We start from the raw sequence: 20,778 nt of genomic DNA, 5'->3' as shown, positions 1-20,778 counted from the left end.
TGCTCGGGGTTCCTGGGCATGCGCACCGATCATTCTGGGTGCATTGCGCCATTTCAAAAGTTGCATATTAAGAGTAACACCATTTGTTTTTACTGTCTGATGGAGGGAGGATGCTTTATGTCTATTTTGTTTGCTTTCTGCAATACCTTGTTGGATTTGTTGTGATCTGTTTTATGGTTAAAGAAGAGGGATAAAGTGCCTTTACCTATTACCTTGACACCGGTTTGCTACCCGGCACATCACTTTTCGCCAGCATCTCACACCTTGGCAGAGCATCTCTCACAATGAGCACAAAAAGAATCAAACAGTTCATTATAGATTTATTATATACAATCACAGCTGATATACAAGGACAAAGTACACCTTATCTAACCTTCATTCTCTTATAATCTGTTAACCCTTTCATTTCCTCCATTTCTTTGGCTGGCTAATTTAATAATGCAAATATGTTGTGTTCAGGTGTATAACATTCTGTGTTAAATGTACAATCTACAACACCATTTCTTCTAAGGTATAGTTTTGGCTTTCAAGCACCCTGCAGGAGGAGATGAGGCATTTCTTTCCCATCACAGGCATCTCGTAGCCGCAGTTTTCGTTCCTAGAAAGAGGCAAACGAAAATTAACCGATGTTTTGTTTACAAGGTTATGGTGATTGGTAACACGTTTTCTACGATTGAATAGTTTATCGTTTATCCTTAAACCGAGAACCAGTAGTTCAGCTGACATTCAAGAACTCGCAGGTCTTTCTGTGGACAATGTCTGCTTTTTATGTCAACCGTTTTTACTTGCAATCTATCATCCACATCAGTTGTCATTCATACCTATTTCAAAATGTCTAGTGGGTGTTTAGACCGGTGATTAAACCAAAATATGTTAAAATGCAAAACAAAAACCACAATTCTTCTCTGAAGATTGACGTTACAAGTGACGATTTGTTATCCAAGAAAGTTCAACTTTTTTATTTTTTATTTTTCTTTAACTACTATATAAGTAAATACAACTGATAGGAAGGAAAAAACAATCTTACTCAGCACATTATTGTAAATTGAAAAAAAATTACGATGGCGTTTCTATTGTATTTTTCTATTGTGAAAAAATATAAATTATATTGTGTCTTTTTCTGGGAACTTTTTGAACGACATCCATATATCTGGTTTTCTGCGACAATCCAGCAAGGGGTGCTTTAAAGTGGTAAAGAATTATTAGCAGAGACGGACAGTCCGAGGAAACTGAGACGGACAGTTGCAATTTTTACACAAATGTGTAATCACAGTCTAATGAAATTGTTGTGAAATGAAATTGTTTTAAGAAAGTTTAAACTTTCTAGAGGCAGCACTTGTATGGGAATCGTGTTTGGGCTCAGTGTGACCAACAGGGGGCAACAATTCATTGTGGAACGTAAGATACAGCGATTTCCTATAAGATTCGATAAGATGTACTAGGCCATGGGCCAGATATGGCCATAGTGCACCCCCCCCACCTCCCAGCAAACCTATGTTTTTCTGAATCCCCTGGATATACTGAACACGAATATGAATGTTAACATTGAAAATTTTGGGATGCACTACCTGTTTTGACCTTTTGAATAGGGATACCCTAAAATTATACTTTTATCGATTTGCGTCGAATTCAATTTACCAATGGAATTACAATGGCATGCAGAAGGCCCAAATCATCTATATATTAATACTGAAGGACCAATTTTGTGCTCCTCCTCGCGGTCGCATCACGTTTTTCTCGGTACTGTGACCTGGACTGAAAGAAACTTCGTACCTGTAAGAGTGCATCACACATAGTGGCAATAGTCAAACTTCAACTCTGAAGCAGAATAAACACTTTTCGTTTTACATTCGTTTAGATGGCGACGTGTGACGTCACCACTGAGAGGCGTCAGGACGTCATGACATCATCGGTCATTCGCTGACGTCATTACGTCTGTCGTCGACAGACCGTTACTGCTGAGAGGTGTAATTCCACTCCTCGAAAATAGCGTCTGCAATGTAAAACCCTCTTCTGCACATGCTGACTACCTCAGAATGTGAATTTGACACAAAAAATGTAACAAGAAACATTGTATCTTCTATATATTCATACTGAAGGACCAATTTTGTGCTCCTCCTCCCGGTCGCATCATGTTTTTCTCGGTACTGTGACCTGGACTGAAATAAACTTCGTACCTGTAAGAGTGCATCACACATAGAGGCAATAGTCAACTTTCAACTCTGAAGCAGAATAAACACTTTTCGTTGAGACGGGGGCGAGGAGTGAAGAGGCGGGGGCGGGGATGAAGAGACAGGGGCAGGGAGTGAAGAGGCGGGGAGGCAAAGTAAGCAAATTTTTGGGCGGGGGTAAGCAAATTGAAAGCGGGAGACGGGGGGGAAATGGGGCGGGGAATGAGTGGGCGGGTGCTGGGGTGAATTAGGCGGGGTGGACAGGGGCGGGGGCCCGGGGGCAAGTGGGGTGGGGAATCAAGAGACGGGGGCGGGGAGTGAAGAGGCGGGGCGGGGCCGGGGTAATTAAATTTTTGGGCGGGGGTAAGCAAATTGAAGGTGGGGGGTGGGAGGCGGGGGGGAATGGGGCACGGGCGGGGGATGAGTAGCCGGGGGCAAGCACGCCCTGTCCAGTCCATGTCCCTCGAGTGTGGGTGAGCTGGTGAGGGTGGTTGAATGAACGCAATCCGTCTGTGTCGGGGTTTCTGCTAGTATCCAATATACATGTATGATGCATCAAATTGAAGATAATTGCATTCCAATCATATGTATATGTCGAACCGTGTTGTACATTAAATCTAAATGAAATTATGTACATTTGAATATATATTCCCTCTCTTTCGAATAAACACAAAATCAACACTCCGTATTCCTCAATGAATATATTTGATATTATATGAATTTTATTGCAGGTACAGACTATTCAATGATAGTGAGAAACGGTATTAATTACCTTTTCTTTTTAGAAAATATCAAGCACCTATTATGAAAATATACAACGTTATCACACAATAAGCATCAAACGGGTATTCAGACAAATAATGTTTTCAATCAACCACATTTTGACGAAATACACATCTGTGGTCATGTTTATGGAACATTACTTGACAAACTATATCCATGATTACAGAGAATTAGTTATATCACACAAAATATTATTTAATAGTATAGTATGAAAGCAACCAAAAAAATCCACGATGGCCACCATCAGCATCACCAAACTACAAAATATTTCATTGCACATAAACATTTCCAGTCTATATCTCCATAATCCTGATCGTGTCAGTCACCTATAATATTATAATATTTTATGTGCAGTATTTCATTTTCCTTAATATTTCTTCCCATATTCATCCATCATATTTCCAAACATACATCTACAATTTACAGTGCCAATGCAGACTGCAGAAAGCATACGTTTCAGAGTGAATAAAATCGTGTTTATATTTGCATTATATCCACATCATATTGAATACAATATTCACAGAACTAAATAACATAACCAAATCTCAAAAATGCCAAGTATTTAAATACAACATACATTCTAAACAATTCAAAATAGAAGTATACTCCAATAGAAATGAATGTTCCTGTCGTTAACGTGAATTGCAACTAATCCTACTCATTGTCAGACCGTGAGCTGTCTCCATTAAGACAGTCTGATTCATCTGGAATGTCCAAGTCTGAGTCTGAATCATTGATGTTTGCTGAATCTTCAGCGATGTCTGCCAACTGCTGTGGCAGGACCCCTCCCTCGTACCAAAGAGGCTCCAGCTTCCCCTCAACTAAAATCCACCCACGTCCATCACTTGGCTCAGTGATCTCAAGATTTGCAACATGGGCTCTTTTCCAAATGCCAAGTTGGAAGTTGACTCTCCGGATGTGTTGTTCCAGGCTCTTCTTGCATGGAGGGAGAGTGCCCATGTCAACTGTGCTTGAACGGGAGAGACGGTCATCAGCTTTCGCATACAGCTCATTCATTTTCATGAACCGCAACTCATCGACGCTCCGAGTACGAGGTCTTCCATATAACGCACAGTTGAACTTGTCCAGGTCATCCATCATGTCGTCGGGTACTTCCCACGTGTCTATTAATCTAGCTAGAACTGGTACAAACTTGGGCAGCCTAGAAAGGGTCTTCAGTGGCTTCACCTTGCCTAGACCCTTGAAGGCGCTGGTCGAGGTCGCAGCCACTGAATGCATGAGGAGCCATTATTGCTGTTGAATGCTGCGTAGAATAACTACGGGCAATTTCGGTCACGTCGATAAGCCTCTTCTTGTTCCCGGTACCTGTGTCAAACAAGATCATCACATCTGTCATAGTTGCAGCGTAGTGCATGAGAATGACAAATATATCACTATCTGGACTCTTCACCCTGATGTGGCTGTACTTCTGACTCCTGGCATACTCGCAATACAGAATGATTCGAGAATCAGTTTCTTCTTGAGTGGATTTTAGTGTGTTCAGTTCTCTGTTACACGTTGACAGACCGTCTTCAGATGTAAGTAGATATGCTGATCCACCACAAGTCACAATTACCTTCCTCCCGTGTAACTTGCTGGCATATGCGTCTTGGCTCCAGAGTCGAGTGAGGAGTTCAATGAACTGTTGCTTGTTCTCATCATTGCTCAAGAAGAACTTCCAATCTGCAGCTTTTTTTTAGTGTTCCCCCCCTTCAGAATCAGTTCTGTCCCCGGATCCTCTCCTCAGTCGTTCCATCGCCTTCACAGAGTTGGGTACGTAGCTATCTGTGCGAAACACGTCACCTGACTTCGGCAGGATGTTGAACACTTTTTCGCATATCCGGCTGAATTTACCTGGTATCTCCTTTCGAAAGTAGAAACAGGCATTGCCATCGAAAATGACAAGTGTTTCGTCATTCGGAGGTTGGGCAGCATCCTCTTGGTCTTTCGTCAAGAAAGTGAAGGACTTTGATTTATCTGTTTTGGCCATGAAACCATCAGCAGTGCCAATACTGTATGGTACAGGAGTGAGAGGGGAGGTGAGAAGTTCTCTCAGGTCCAGTTGTATGCCTTGGTTTTGTGATTTCATGAACAGCTGGAAAGCGACGTTTCCCTGTTGTTGGTACTGTACAACTTTGTTCTTAGTGGTTGTAACTTTGCTCATATTGTTCATATCAGCGAGAGTTTTCAAGTTGAGACGCTTGACTGGCTCGGAGAAGTCCCGTCCTGCTTCCAAACATGTGGTAATGAAGGCTTCATATCTTTGCCTGCCTGCTCGGCTCTCAAGACATCTTTCTGGACTTCTTCAGATGCTGTGGCGCCCGACGAGAGGATCATTAGCTGATTTTTTCTTTCGACCTCGAAAGGATTCATGAAGCTTTCAACTGCTTCTCGTGCTCTTTCCACCAGCTTCTCTCCCTTCAGGATCTCGGATGGACGAAGATCATGGTGCTTGGTTCCTGCTGTCGTTCCAGATAATATGTCGGCCATGCTCAGGGTGGTATTGACATACTTGGATCGAGCATGGGTTGTTCGAACTCAGCGTTGGTATGCGTCATAATTCGTCAGGAGGCCTGAGACACCTGTGGCACTTCCACCAGCTCCTCCATGGGACTTGGCATGACGCATAAAAGTTTCTTCCATGGTTTTGTCAACCGCACATCGATTACCGGGAATGAATGATCGCGCAACACTAATAGCCCCTCTCTTCAAGAGCTCCGTAGCGCCAGGATGCGACAACTCGATGTTGACAAGGAATATAGAGAAGGTCAGATATCAGGCATAATTGTGACCCCCGAAACTGAAGAAGAGGCTCGTCATCTGTTACATGCGGTGCATGTGTAGGAGGAAGTTGTTGTGTTTAATTGCATGGATGAGAGACATTACTAACCATACATGGTCCATGTACGATATCCACAGTTGACCAGTCTTGCCTCGATGCCCGGACTTCACGCTCTCTCGATACTTCTGATAGCCATCAATGTAATTCTGTATTGTAGCATCAGATTGGGCTATTTCCAGGGAATCTTTCGAAGGAGAATTCTGTACATCCTGCAGAATCTTCTTTGATTCCTCTGGAATTGACGTTAATACCTCGTCTTCACCGATGCTCAGAAGGTACTGTGACAGTTGAAGTCTCTCAAGACATTCCACTAAGATCTTATGACAGTGCATTGCTCCATCATAGTGCTTACCAGAGAGCACTCCTTGAAGAGAACCTGAAGATTTCAACCCTGCTTCCAGCAACATGTCCGAGAGGCCCGAACCATTCATCTTCTTCCATAAAAGTGACCACAAATGTGTATTTCGTCAAAATGTGGTTGATTTAAAACATCTTAACTAACCTGTTATCTTCAGTTGAACATTCAACATGAACGTTTTGGAAATAAATCTTAAATAATATGTAAACAAATATCGACTGTGACGACTCGCTTTCCGTTCAGGATACGGCCCATTCCAACACCGACACCATTCCTGTATGTCTCATATTTCCAGAAATATAAGGTAATTTAAACCGTTTCTCACTATCATTAAATTGTCTGTACCTGCAATAAAATTCATATAATGTCAAATATATTCATTGAGGAATACGGAATGTTTATTTTGTGTTTATTCGAACGATAGGGAATAAATATTCAAATGTATATAATTTCATTTAGATTTAATGTACAACACTGTTAGACATATACAGATGATCAGAGTGCAATTATCTTCAATTTGATGCATCACACATGTATATTGGATATGATTTGGGCCTTCTGCATGCAATTTCGATTCCATCCGTAAATTGAATTTGACGCAAATCGATAAAAGTATAATTTTTGGGTACCCCTATTCAAAAAGTCAAAACAGGTAGTGCATCCCAAAATTTTCAATGTTAACATTCATATTCGTGTTCAGTATATCCAGGGGATTCAGAAAAAAACATAGGTTTGCTGGGAGGTGGGTGGGGGGGGTGCCATATCTGGCCCATGGCCTCTATCGAGTGTCCCAAAAGTTACCTAGGGAATTAGAAATTAAATAATATTTCTGTTTTTTTAATAATTTGTTTTTCTTTTCTTTTCAGAATTTAGATTAACATTTGGAACTTACCCAAGGAAAAATTCACAACTGAACAAAGAACCAAAATCTTGGAATTTTATTTTAAATGTCATCGATCAATTATTCTCACCCAAAGAGCATGGACACCGAATAATTTCGCGAAATTCAGAAATTTCTTGGCCATCACGTTCTTCTGATTTGATGCCTCTCGATTATTTTCTTTGGCGTGACCTAAAGGAGCGTGTGTACATCAATAAGCCCCATACATTTCAGCAGCTCAAGGACAACGTCTGTGCAGAAATTCAAGGGCTGCAGCTTGGGTTATTGTCTGCTGTTGTGGAAAATGCTGTCGAAAGAGCCCGTCTCTGCGAAGCCGAAAATGGAGGACATCTAAGCTGCATCATTATTCATAAGTAAAGCAAATTTATCTCAATTTTGTAAATTTTCTTTTGGTATAAAAATAATATTAAATTATTTTTAAAAACAGAAATGTTATTTAATTTCTTAATCCCAAGGTGACTTTTGGGACACCCTGTACACTCGGAATGCAAATCTTGAAGGTTTGAATCATGACGCCGATTTATAAAAGTCGTGTAAATATATTAAAATTGATACGTAAACCACACCCTCTGGATGTGACCTACTCAGAGTTGCCAACATTGAGAGAAGAAAAAGAGATTGGATGGAAAGGATCCATGGTGTGAAGGAGCGAAGTGACCTACGAGGGGGATGGTGTGAGAGGGAGGTGTCCCCCTTCCCCGGGTAGGGAAATGTTATCATTTAAACCTTAAATTTGCACATTCTAAGACAATCTTTTATGCAAAATTAAAGTAGAATAAACATGTTTTCCTGATGAATTTACATTTGAAGCCTAAAAGAAAGCTTGTCACACAACATGAAAAGGTATCAAAAACTTTGACATTATTTTGTTAAAGCGGTATTTTTCGCTATTTGTTGGGCAATATAATTGGTAGGCTGGTCAAGTATGCAAAAAGCGGTAGAGTTGGCAACTATGCGTACAATGGGTTACTGTGATCCAGTGACTGAACATAGACTTCTGAAATCCATGAAAGGTGTGGGAAAACGGACATCTTTTTGTGAGTCCAGAAATTATATTGTATATGTGGAGCAAGACATGAATCTCTAATGCAGTGAAATAACTATCCCTTTAAGTATCTCTTCCATCCACCCCCCCCCCCCCCCAATTGAAGGCCCCAAATTCAAAATACCAAAGGCTTAACACTATAGAAAACTATTTTCACAATAATTAATTTTATAAAACAAGCACTGATTACATACAATTAAAATTATGTGGAAATGCTACGCAAGGCGAGCAACAACAAATTCCGTCGGCATCTGTTTTTGATGGTTAATGATAGAAATATATTTTGATAAAATAACTAGTCCTCACCAGCGTGTGATTGGACTAATAGGTGCAGGTGCTTGTGTCATCGTGTCCAGAACCCACGACGGACCATTTTCCATTGAAAACGGTCTTGAGAGCGGATGACTGGTCACCGCGGGTCCATTGTGAACCTGTCTCGGATCGAAGACCCTTCCCGTTTGCTCCTGAGCCTGCGGTACCTGAAGCAGAACCATGAGTTCGTGGATGTAACGAATGCTGAGGCGCAGAGTCTGAATCTTGCTGAGGCTCTGGTTAGGTGCGGCAAGCCGTGGAGGAAGGTGCTGGCGCAACCATTGCATGGTCTTTGTGAGTTTCTGCATCCGAAGCTTCTCACGCTCATTCTTGATGCTGCGCTGGCGAACCATTCCTCGGACCCGCCAGGGTACACGCCTGCATGAGAAGTAACGTGAGGACATCATTAAACTTCATGACTGTAGCGGGTTGATACATCGTGATTATCTAGTGCGTTTGTTTATATGTTTAGTTTGCTGAGCACATATCTTCTCGAAAACAAAATGGGGGCAAGGCCCTTCTTTGTCTGTAATTTTGTTTGTGATGTCATCAAAGAAAATTTTTGGATAATCGCAAAATTTCAACTTGTCTTGAGTTCCAACTATCCCCGCTCTCCCGTAAACAAATAATGGTACACGTTGCGATTTATTAATGAAGGGTTGACTATAAACTTGTCTGAGATTATTCTTACTGCAGAGTAATATTTGGTAAACGTATTCCATGAGTACATAGAAAGCCTGACGTGGTGATAAAATGTATTCAAACAATGTCTGTTCAGTTTTCGTTTTTAAGGCCTCCGCCGACAAAGTCGCCCGAGGTAGGTTTTCGTTACCACAATAACTTTAAGGCTGAAGGGATCCAAGTCAAACTCGGTACAAGTATGTACAATGATGCAAAGATGAACTGATTATATTATGGGGTCAAAGAGTCAAAGGTCCCGTAAGGTAAAAATTCTGTTACCGATCTAACTTGTGAACCAGTGATGGGATTTTGACCAAACTTGGTATAAGTATACATTATGATGCAAACATGAACTAATTAGATTTTGACATCAGATATCAGAGGTCATGTCAGGTAAAAATGTGATACTTGAGAACAGCTGAAGGGATTTAAATCAAAATTCTTACAAGTATGTGTAACGTAGCGGGGAGGGGATATCGGTTGACGTCGAAGAGTGTCGTTCTCATTTAATATAGTGGATTATCAATGCACATGATGCATCTGGAGAGCGACCAACGTACCTCCTTTTCTACCCACAAGTCTACATTGATGTTGTGGAGCTGGCAGGACAGCGAAGAGATGTACGCACTCATCTTTGAGCTGTCTAGCCTGGGTTCTAACCTCGATCCAACTATAAACTGTCATCATAATGTTTCACAGACAAGATGAGGTATCCATATGTGTGCCGTCCCTCGAGAGGATGGATGTTAAGCCGAAGGAACCCCATGCCAGCACTAATTGTTGGATGTTAAATATCCCACAGGGTCTTTGACAATGAGTATGTGGGTTGTGGCTGACACCCAGAGCAAGTTACAAAATCCTGCCCAAATCAGTTCCTGTCGAACATCAGGCCTAGCCAGCAGATTCATGAAAGAGTTGGGCCAAAAACCTGCATCGACGAACCCCATCAAAAGGTGGGAATAATTGGGGCCATTCAGATAAGTAGTAGATTGTAATCATGTTGTCCGTGCAAAGCCAACCGGCTTTGATTAATCGATCTTGTCGTCTAGATTTACCTCCCCACCGAAGGTGGGCAGAGGTTATGTTTTCACCCCTCTCTCTCTCTGTCTGTGAACAGGATATCTCAACACATTGTGGATGGATTCGGACAAAATTTGGGGGAGAGGTTGAGTACATGACAAGGACGAAAGAATTCGATTTTGGTGAAGATCCGGATCCAGATACTAGACTTTTTAAATGTAATTCTTCATCATTGAGAGATCGGGTCAAACACTGTATGTATGTATGTATGTATATATATATATATATATATACATATCACGATTTCTCAAAAGTTTACAGGCGGATTCGGCCGAAACTTCGTGGACAAGTTGGGTGTGTGACAAGGAAGAATTGATTCAATCTTGGAGAAGATCTGGATACGAGAATCGTTTAAGTGATTCATCACCATCGAGTGGCGATAGGACTAAAACCGATATATAGCACAATATCTCGAAACATTATGGATGGATTCAGAGGAAAGTTGGTGGACAGATTGAGTGTGACAAAGTCTAATGGATTTGATTTTGGTGAAGATCTGTATCTGATAATTTTTTGATTTCTAAAGTGATTCTTCACCATTGAGAGATGGGATGGAAAACGATATACTGTATAGTATTATATTTCAAAAAGTTTTGGATGAGTTATGACACAACTATGTGGGTGAGTTGGTTATGTGACAAGAACAAGCCAATTCGATTTTGGTTAAGGTCCGGATCCATGTCTGGCCTATTATTGGGAAATAAAATGTAAACTGTTCAGCCTGATGGAGGTATGCACTCTACCGAGTGTCGTTCTCGTTGAAAATGCATTTACCAACGTAATTGTCAGGTCAAAAATAAATAAATGGAGATTTTATTACATCAGTTACATAAAGAAAAGCATTGTATAAACAGTGTACAATAAATTGGCCATGTTACGAATACCTGTGTAAATATGTCAGATAATTGAAAATAGCTCCTCAACATTCTGGAAAAGTAAAATGGTGTTTCTTGAGCCTTCTCATAAGTTACAACTTGATCGATGGGATGGCAGGATGGTTTAGAGGTACGTGAACTCGCCTCTGACCTATGTTGCCTGGATTTGAATCTTGGTCCAGTTCTGTGAAAACTGTCAAATTGCTTGGACCTGAAGTACTCTTTCACCTATTGAACGTATCGATGGCATGCAGAAGCATGTGAAGATTAGTGTAGCTTATGAAAAGCAAAGATTATGTTCCAGATTTTGGTGAAAGTGTAACTATTAAACTGACTAGTGCGGCTATCAGCGTTTACTTTGCCTTTGATCAGTGTGAATGCAAGCCTTGTTACAGCTTACCTGTGAGCTGCTATAGCTTGATGCTGCGAAATGTCCTGCAGAGTCTGATGCTCAGTGTAACAGCCGTAGAATCGTTGGTAGAGACTTGGGCAAGAATCAGGTGATGGTGATGATGTCGGGGAAGTAATGTCATCGGGCGAGCAGGAGTCAAGGTTGTCGGACCTCGTACTGGAACCCTGTTGCCAAAAATGATTCTGTGTCATATTCTGAATGTCCAAGGATCTGACTGTGTTGCTCAGCACCGCAGGAATTTTGTCTTCATTCTTCAGCTCTTTCTTTATGTATCTCAATAGCTGTCGTGTCTGGGAAGCTGATGCCATCGCTCGGCGACCACGTTTCGTTGTCTTCCGACAGCCTTGACCACACGCAAGAAGGATAGTGCCAAGAAGGGGTCTTAATTCTCAGGTGTTGACCTCAGGACACTTCTTCAGTGGATCAATTAGAGAAGACTAATGCGGCTTTGGCTTTTAAAGCAGCTCATCTGCCTGCATCTTTTACGTCACAATGCACATCAAAGGTTTTTCACAGTTCGCTGCTAATTACACTCAAGCATATGTTGGGGGCCTTGCTGCTGGACTGCTGTGGTGGGAGTGAGATGCAATACAGATGCCCTTAATTGAAAGGAGGATGGTCACCTTCGCTTCAATGGGACTCGTGGGTTTGCTCGTTGTCATCTGATCTCATCAGAATTTCATTTGGTTGTGTTCCTACAACAGCAGCCATATTAATCTTCTCTTATGTCATATGCTAGTTGGGCAGACACATCCAGTTGTTATTGGGGTAAACTGCTCGTAGGGTGGACCGCCAGTTTTTAATCTATCTTATCTTGGTCTTTATTTAATTTCCATTAATAATCCAAGCAATTTTCATGTTTTTCCACCCTCTAGGTCTAAAACTCATGTTTAGCATATTTATATCAGGTTCTATAATTAAATTAGAGTAGCAGGAACTCTTAATATTACAAGGTGATGTTGATAATTTATTCACAGTTACTCTCACCACAATATTTTGTAATTTGACTCTGAAAATTCCTTCAAACGATATGACTTCACTTCGTCACATCAGTAACCGAATTCCGCTGGCCTCTGAGCCGTCTCGCTTGGGTTTCAATCTCGGACCCTGCTATAAACTGCCATAGTGGTGTTTCGCAGGCAAGGCGAGGCATCAATGTGTGTGCAGTCCCTCGGATAGATGTTAAACGGAAATGTTGTCTGCCGGCATCAGTTGGTGGATGTTAAAGAACCCACAGTGTCTTTTGCGAAGAATAGGAGAGCTATTGCTGACACCATGAACAAATTCCTCCTCTGAAATGATGCACTACATCAGCCACACAGCTTTGACCCCAGCAAATGATGCCACCCACAACCATGTGCCGCATATGAAAGAAAAGCAGTATACCCTCATTAGTGCAACTCAATGATTTCAAATTCTGACTTCCTTGTGACATCAGTATAATCTCGTAATTAATATTTCATTCTCGGTATATGGAGTGTCCTGGCACAATACAGAACACACAATGAAATTTAACACGGGATAAGGCCAGTTAGCCCATCATTCCTGTGCTCTATCAACAACACATTAATTCCATCCATTGGTTCATCTACTTTCTTTTATACCAGGGTTTTTATAGAGGGTTTCTGTTATACCAGCAAGGCATTTTGCAATATGGACCACTTTTACTTAAGGAGTGCGGTGCCGTATGCCGTACGTCAGGAATTACATATGCTCGGAAGAGTTGGAATGGGCTGCGCAGCTTCTTACCTCAGCACCGTCAAGTCGTGACATGAACACCATTGAGCACGTCTGGCAGCATGGATCGGGGGCTACGGAAAAGTCAACTTCTGCCAGCCAACAAAAAAACAACAAAAAAAAACCAGCCAACAAAAGCCAACCACTATCTTTCCATATTCCTTCTGTGTGACCTTGTGCCGAACAAGTTTATGACTAAACAACCAAAATTGCCTTTTCTTGGATTCTTGACAAGATATGATTTTGGGGGTTTATATATTTTTTTACATTCTCCATTGAGGAGCTTGTACATAAATCCGAATGTATGACATCAGGAGAAAAACGGTGGGGTTCACATGTTTGAGTCCAGTGGCAAATTTATGAAATTTGATGTGATAAAATAAATCATTACAAGCAGCCAAAAGCACTTTCTATGGATGTCTACGAACTCTGAAGGACATAGTAACACATTAAAATTGGAAAAATATGTCTTTATATATATATATATATATATATATATATATATATATATATATATATATATATATATATATATATATATATATATATATTTATCTACACTACACTATAATACTCTCCTCCAGTATGTCTGTCCATTCAGGGAGGGTCTTCAAAATCAAATTGCCGCCATTTTGTTTGTCCTGTATAATAGGTCTAAAGCCTCTTAAGCCTCTTTTGTAAGGCTCACACTTTCTGACTCTCTTACGGCTTTATCTCAACTCTAATTCGATATCTGGTTTCATTTTTTTTATCAGCGCTTAGATGGTTTAAAACTTGGTTGCAAAAAACTGGAACATCGGACAAATATTGGCGTTTTTAGACAAAAATGCATTTCAAGTGAAATTCATGTCTGTAATATATAACGGCCATTCAGACTCCTTCATGTTTTTACTTTAACTCGAATTCGCCATCTGGTTTCATTTTTCAGTCGCTAAGATGGTTTAAGTCTCAGTTTTCAGCAAAAGGTGAGAAAAATCGGACGAATATTAGCGTTTTCAGACAAAAATACATTCTTATAGCCGTTTTGAATATACCTGGTTCGATACGATGCGGGTGATGGGGGAAAGAGTACGGAGGGGCCCCTGCTCCAAAATTCATTATTATTGCTTAGTAAAAGTACAGCGACTGATAACTGAAGTTACGGATCGAACTGTATTCTAATTATATTCAGTATCTTGTTTATACTAGTGCGGGCTTGTATGTGAGTGCCAGTATGTGCAGCTTCGTTCCTTAGCTCTCGTACACGACGACTGGATTGGGGCATTGTTTCAATTAGATCGGACCAACCGTATCATAAATGGCCATAACTTGGGAAACACCTGGGAAACTTACTCAGGTCCCCAGCGTCAATTGTGACGTCATATCAAATGAAGAAGAAGAATTGTGACGCCCCTCTCTCTCGTCCCCCCCCTCACTCTCTGCCCCCTCTCTCTCAAATTTTTAATTTGTGAAGTCGAGTGTATTCGTTGCTTTTAAGTTTAAAAGTGAAGGACAGAAGTAAATCACCCCATGTTCCATCCTTCCCTCCCTCCTAACCCCTTCCCCCCTCCCCTCACCTCACATCTCCTCCATCAAGTCAAGTCAATCTTCCCAAGTCAAGGCAGAAGTAAGTCGCTCTCCTACCCACCCCTCACCCCCTACCTCCCTCCTCTCCCCTTCTCAGTGTGCGTTATGAGGAGGAGAGAGTGGAAAGATAAGGAAAAGAGGAGTGGGGCGGGGGGGGGAGAATTGAGATCTTGAAGTCACATTTTACATGACATGGAATTACACGTTACAAGCTGTATTTCACATGTGCATGGACATGAATTCACATATTATGTGAAGGAAATAAATAGTGTAGATTACACAGTTTCCTGATCTGAGGAGTTGCCAGTACAAGTTTTGAAAAACTCTACCTGCAGCATCCAACTCAAGATGTCCAAATGTCAAACATGTCTACGTCTGTGGGTTTCCCACGGGTCCCCCACTAGTATAATAATATTCTCTGCCAGTCCTCGTGTTTCTTGAGAAGAGGTAGAGTGTTTATGGGGTCTCAGGTTCTGATTCTATAAATGTTAAAAAAATTCCCCATGCTTTGTGCCTCAAAAAGCTAAACCCTTTTGGGCTATGTCACGATATATTCTTATTTATTCGTATGAAGATTTTTGTGATATCATTTTTGACTGTCGCCGACGTAATTTAAGGCTCGACTGAAAAAAATCCCGAGAAAAATTGGACAAACTTAGACGTCTTTAGACAAACAAATGCATTTTAAATAAATAAATCAATGTCGCTTTCAGACCTGTCCCCTTGGGGTTGTTTGTAAGTTCCATTACGTTGACATGTATTTGATGTGTGATTACATTTTTAGACGTCCCTCGAGGTGCTCTGAATGAAACTGGGAGAAATCGGGGGGGGGAAGTGAGTAGGTCCCCGCTCCTGTTTTGTGAGGTGCATGCGTACTACATTTGAAAGCTCTTACTGGGTTTGGGGAGAGGGGTTCGGACCTGTCCCTTTGAGTTTCCCGTATTTTTCCCCCGTATTTATTTAGATGTCATGTGGAACATGTCGAGGGACCTCTACCAATGCGATGTATGCATACTATATAGGACCCCTTTGAAAGGTCTTCCTGGCTGTGGGGAAAGGAGGCGTTTGAAGGAGTGAGGAAGGAGAGGGGAGTGATTGAGAAGTCAGGTCAGGTCAGGTATGGGAGCATGCACCAGAGGAGTGCGTCACTGCGTCCACTTTCCGCCGGTACTCCAGGGGCCTCCGTCTGGCCATCTCCCAGGCAGATGCCTGGCCCCTCCCAATCTCCTTGAGATGTCGATCAACCTGCTGCAACCCCGATGCACGTGGTCGGCCCATTGGCCTCCTCCACTCACGAGACTCCCTCGCTGAGAGAATCTAGTGAGCAGGATCAGCTTCAAGAAAACAAGCCACATGTCCATACAGCCGCAGCTGATGCTCATGGACTATGCAGGTAACAAATCTCGTTTGAGTCTCTCTCAGCAACCGCTCGTTGGACACAAAGTGCGACCAGCGATAGCCAAGGATTCTCCAAAGAGACCTGGTACCAAAGGAATTAAGTCACCGTCTCAGATCCTTGGTCAGAGTCCAAGTCTCGCATCCATAGAGCAAGACTGGAAGCACCAAGGACTTGAAGACTCGGACTTTCATCCTCCCACACAGGGACCGGCAGCACCACACCCCATTATCCAGTGAATCCATGACCCCAGGCTCGACCCAGACGTCTATTGACCTCTGACTCACAGCCAGCAGAGACATGAATATCACTGCCAAGGTAAGTGCATCTCTCCATGACCTCAACACGAGAAAAGATAAGGGGAGTTACGTCATAAGTACTTTGAAAGCCTTTGAAATACTTTATCAAACCCCTTCAAAAGCTCCTCCCGGCCCTGGGAGGGGGGTAGAAGAGAGAGAGAGAGGTAGGGATTGGAGGGGAGTGAAGATGCAGGGGATAGGGGAGAGTGAGAGTCGAAGAGAGGGTGGGGTTGAGGGGAAAGAGGGGGTGGGGGAGCTGAAGGTCTTGCAGTCACATTTTACATTACATAGAATTTCCATAGGCCCCTGCTAGTCTTTATATAATAATACGCTCGTCATGTCTGTCCGTATGTCACATAAAATATCACAAGATTCGGTCATCTTGTGAGATTGTGAATTGAACGTCGCTTCATTTTAACATTGTATTTATGCATCACCAAGAAGATAATTACTTTAGGATCATTTATTAACAATTAGGCTATTCACAATCACTTGAGAGCAGCAATTCCACAGAATTTCTCTGGGACATATCTCGTGAGATTGTGAATTGAATGTTGCTTTGACTGACATCTCACCCGGCATACATTGGCATGGTTTTGTTGGAGACCAGTAATGTCCGTGGGACAGCGCGACCTGTGAGAGACAATGTGGAGAGCAAACGGGGAACATCATCGGCAAAGACATTGTTGAAGTGACATTTGACATGATGTGGACTTTCCATGGGTACCTGTGAATATTGAATATAATCAGTGACCCACTTTTGCCTTAAGAATTGCCTCAACTCCATTTGGGATTGATTTAATGAGTTTATGGATTATGTTTGAGTCAAACTTTTCCAGTGTTGTACTGCACTCCAGAGTATAATCAGACGGCTCAAATAAATTCTCTCTGTCTTAAATGTACGAATCATTCATTACCTCCACCACCGAAGGTGAAAGAGGTTGTCTTCACCCCCTCCCTGTCTGTCTGTCTGTCTGTCTGTGTGCAGATCTTAAAAAGTTGCGGACGGATTTGGATGAAACTTAGTGGACAGGTTGGGTGTGTGACAAAGGCGAATTGATTCGGTTTTTGTGAAGATCCGAATCCGGATCTGGATATGAGAATTATAATTATTTAATTTTTTTAAGTGATTCTTCGCCATTGAGTGATAGAGCTCAAAAACGATTATATAGCACATTTCAAAAAGCTATTGGGCCAGATATGTTCTCGTGGCAGAGGTACACGCTCTACCGAGTGCCCTTCTACTTTTTTTTACTGTGAAGACAAACTTTTAGTCAATAATCCTGCCATTCATTTGCAATTGGTCACGGGCTTTGACACCAATACAAATTTTCATTACAGACCCTAGGCATCAAAAAGCTACATATAACGAACAAACAGTTTCAAATGGAGCACCACACCACCATTAGAGCATCAGTTGCATCAGATGTGGCAACAATTGTGAATCGTTTCTCCCAACTTTGCGGCTCGATGACAGAAAACGCCATTTTCATTTTTTCTGCCTCCATCCCCACCCCGTTTGGAATACCATGCGGACACGGGCAACTGCTCGTCACTATAATAAATTAAAGAATATTAATTAACATCTTCAATGCTGTGAAAAATTACAGTTTGAAATTGTGATGCGAGATAAAAGCTTGGCATTGATTTAAATGGACTCAGACTTTTGTACCCTACTGTTAGAATATTGTCCAAATCAACACAGTACTGTATATGCGATTTGAACCTGGACTTGGTGCACATAACCAGACTTTATGCCATAATAATTAGAGCGTCTGCTCAGCGGCCAGCGATTCAAACCCTGGACGAGTCGTACCAAAGACTTTTAAAATGGTACGTACTGCTTCCTTGCTTGACGCTGAGCATTTAAAAAATGATCGAGCACGTACAAACAACCATAAGTTGGCAACTATTGTGCAAGTTTGATGGGCCACGTGGCTCTTTTTTCCTGCATTAAAATTCATTGGAAGGGAACAACTATTATATTAAGCCAACAGATTGACTGTCTTTATCTTTGGTTACGTATGAGGGTTAAGGGTAGGTGATCCCAACAGCAGCTTATGAGTTGCTAAGTTGTTTAAACATCACCTTAAGTAATCTCATGACATCATTTGGCTTGTAGTGGGTTTCAATCATGGCATGATATGGCAAAACCTCTTTCATTCTGGAGTTAATGAAATGTATGCAAAAGGGGATGATGCTTGAAATGAGACTTAGAAGCAACAAGACAATCGACCAAGAGTAGGAAACCCCATTTCATCATGAAGCAATGGGGTAAAAACTTTCAACACCTGCGTGCTTTTGTTCAGCGTTGCATGAGTTTTGGTCGTACACATGAATACCTGCATGATCATCATGATGAAAACCTCTCATCGTATTGAGATTGTTGTAAAATTTGACCCTTTGACGAATGAAGATGTATGCCAGATCAGAAGTAAAGAACTACATTGTCACGAACTTGTAAATAATATTCAGAATGAGGTGATACACCTGAAGAGTACCAAGGTGGTTGAGGACAAAAGGACATTTCAAACAGGATCAAAACAGCCAGGTACTATACCATTATTTTAAAGTACTGCACACCTGGCGTAAGCCATGTTGAGATCATGACAGTGCTTCCATGTTGAGGATGGAAGTGTGTCATGGAAGTGTGAGCATCAAGGAGAGCATTTTCTTGGTTCTCTGAATTGAAGAGGCGCAGCAGGTGCAGCCTGCAGGTTTACCTGAAACACTTCTCGGGTTTCCTGAGGCAAAAAAAAACGAATCTCCACAGCTCACTGCACAGGTCATGTACATGATAGTGGCAGCAACATTAAAGTACAGGACAGTAGTATCCAAGCATGATTGCTTTAAATGAATCCCAGAGCTTGATTTTTTTAATTGTCCTCTTGCAGCTGCCATAACCTAAACCTGGGTATCAATGATACGGCACAGCCTCAGTGAAAGTAAATTTATTATGTGGCTACCTGCAATGCACATAATATGTCGTAGTTTCAGCCTTCAATCAAATACGGAACATTCCCTGTGCATGCGTCTTAATATGTTTAATGCTAATGCAAAAAGGGCGTGATGCACCTTTTTTGATTTGTCAGTGGATGAAAATTGTCCATGTTTCACGTGGACAATAAAAATGAAATGAAAATGTCCAAATATGGGTCAAGCCACTTCCTGATTCCAAGAGTGAACCAATAATTGATGGTTTTAAAGCTGCTCATTACCAGTGTATGCACTCCTTTGCAAGATATTTCCAGCTACACCTGGAGATGCAATCACATGTTCAGAAGCAGAAATCCTGGCAAAAGAACTGGAATCATTTTACACATTTTTTTTGGGGGGGGGGGATTTCATAAGGTGAAACGGAGCACTCCCGGTGCCCAAGTGATCCTTGCTTTTATTGGGATGACATTTCAGTCAAGCACATTATCTTATCTTATCTTCGCAAATCTTTCTTCTCAAGGCACTTTTAAGGATTTTAATTAAACTTCTGGCAGCCTCTATTTGTAATTTGGTTGTCGTAATATTTCCTGGTATCCCAACAATGATCCCAGGCAGGTTCTTCTTTATCACTCCAGCTGCTCCGAGTATCACACAGACACAATACAAGCATTCCAAAGCTTCCAGGGATCTCTTCACTTGGTTTTTCAGGTCCTGGGACTTGGACATTTTTCTAATTTCCATATTATTTTGGGACAAATTCATGGGTCACTGATATCTCAATTCGTGGTCGTTTCCTATTTATATTTGATCATTTTGTCCGGTCCAATACCTTGTTTTCATTGTTCATGCAAGATAGGATGGTCAAGTCATATGTAAGCGCAATGTCCTTTTCAATGATTTCCCTAAGCTGATGCCACTATGATATTGAAGGTTTTTTTGGATATGCCAGTGGATTTCTCTGCACACGGGCTGTTATGCCTTTGTGTATACAGTTGTTCTGACATTGTTTCTTGCATCACGAGAAGATTGGTGCTTTCCCTTTCGACTTTGCAGAACTTGCGCTTGTCCGTATGACTCATGATAGCTTGTTCTCCATCCCAATTATACTGGTATCTTGTTTGCCACTACAGTGAGTCTTCATTTCCTATTTTTTTTTCTGCAATAGTGAGACTGTGATGTAGATTTGTAGATGGTGATACTACCATCGTGATTAGTGTGAATTGACTGGTTCACAAGGCGATACAGTCTTCTGAAGGTTGAACAAGTGGTGTCACACTCACTCTATGAGGATTCACTCCGACAAACACAGGAGTTTGCCGTTTGGTGTCCAACGTGCTGGAAACTTGTTTATTTTGAACTTTTACTTCACTGCACTGAAGCAGT

At 41.6% G+C, this 20,778-nt stretch overlaps 1 protein-coding gene across 2 annotated transcripts; it reads right to left on the bottom strand.

The window, feature by feature from the left end:
• Positions 1 to 303: 303 nt before the first annotated feature.
• On the bottom strand, positions 304 to 19,198 carry LOC147021619 (uncharacterized). Of its 2 annotated transcripts, XM_085891786.1 has the most exons (4): positions 13,210 to 13,669; positions 11,449 to 11,803; positions 8,407 to 8,790; positions 304 to 598 (listed from the first exon to the last, which is right to left on the bottom strand). In XM_085891786.1, exons 2-4 carry the CDS (start codon positions 11,766 to 11,768, stop codon positions 490 to 492), a joined length of 813 nt encoding a protein of 270 aa, XP_085747912.1. In that variant the 5' UTR covers positions 11,769 to 11,803; positions 13,210 to 13,669; the 3' UTR covers positions 304 to 489. The 2 variants fall into 2 exon arrangements, with proteins under 2 accessions (XP_085747912.1, XP_085747913.1); XM_085891787.1 differs by lacking the exons at positions 11,449 to 11,803; positions 13,210 to 13,669 and adding an exon at positions 19,042 to 19,198.
• Between the last annotated feature and the right edge of the window lie 1,580 nt (positions 19,199 to 20,778).

Source organism: Eptatretus burgeri, chromosome 8 (genome assembly GCF_056783735.1).
Source record: "Eptatretus burgeri isolate ZD-2024b chromosome 8, Ebu_testis_v1, whole genome shotgun sequence".
NCBI classification, from domain to species: domain Eukaryota; kingdom Metazoa; phylum Chordata; class Myxini; order Myxiniformes; family Myxinidae; genus Eptatretus; species Eptatretus burgeri.
This window is presented reverse-complemented; position numbering and strand designations above follow the sequence as displayed.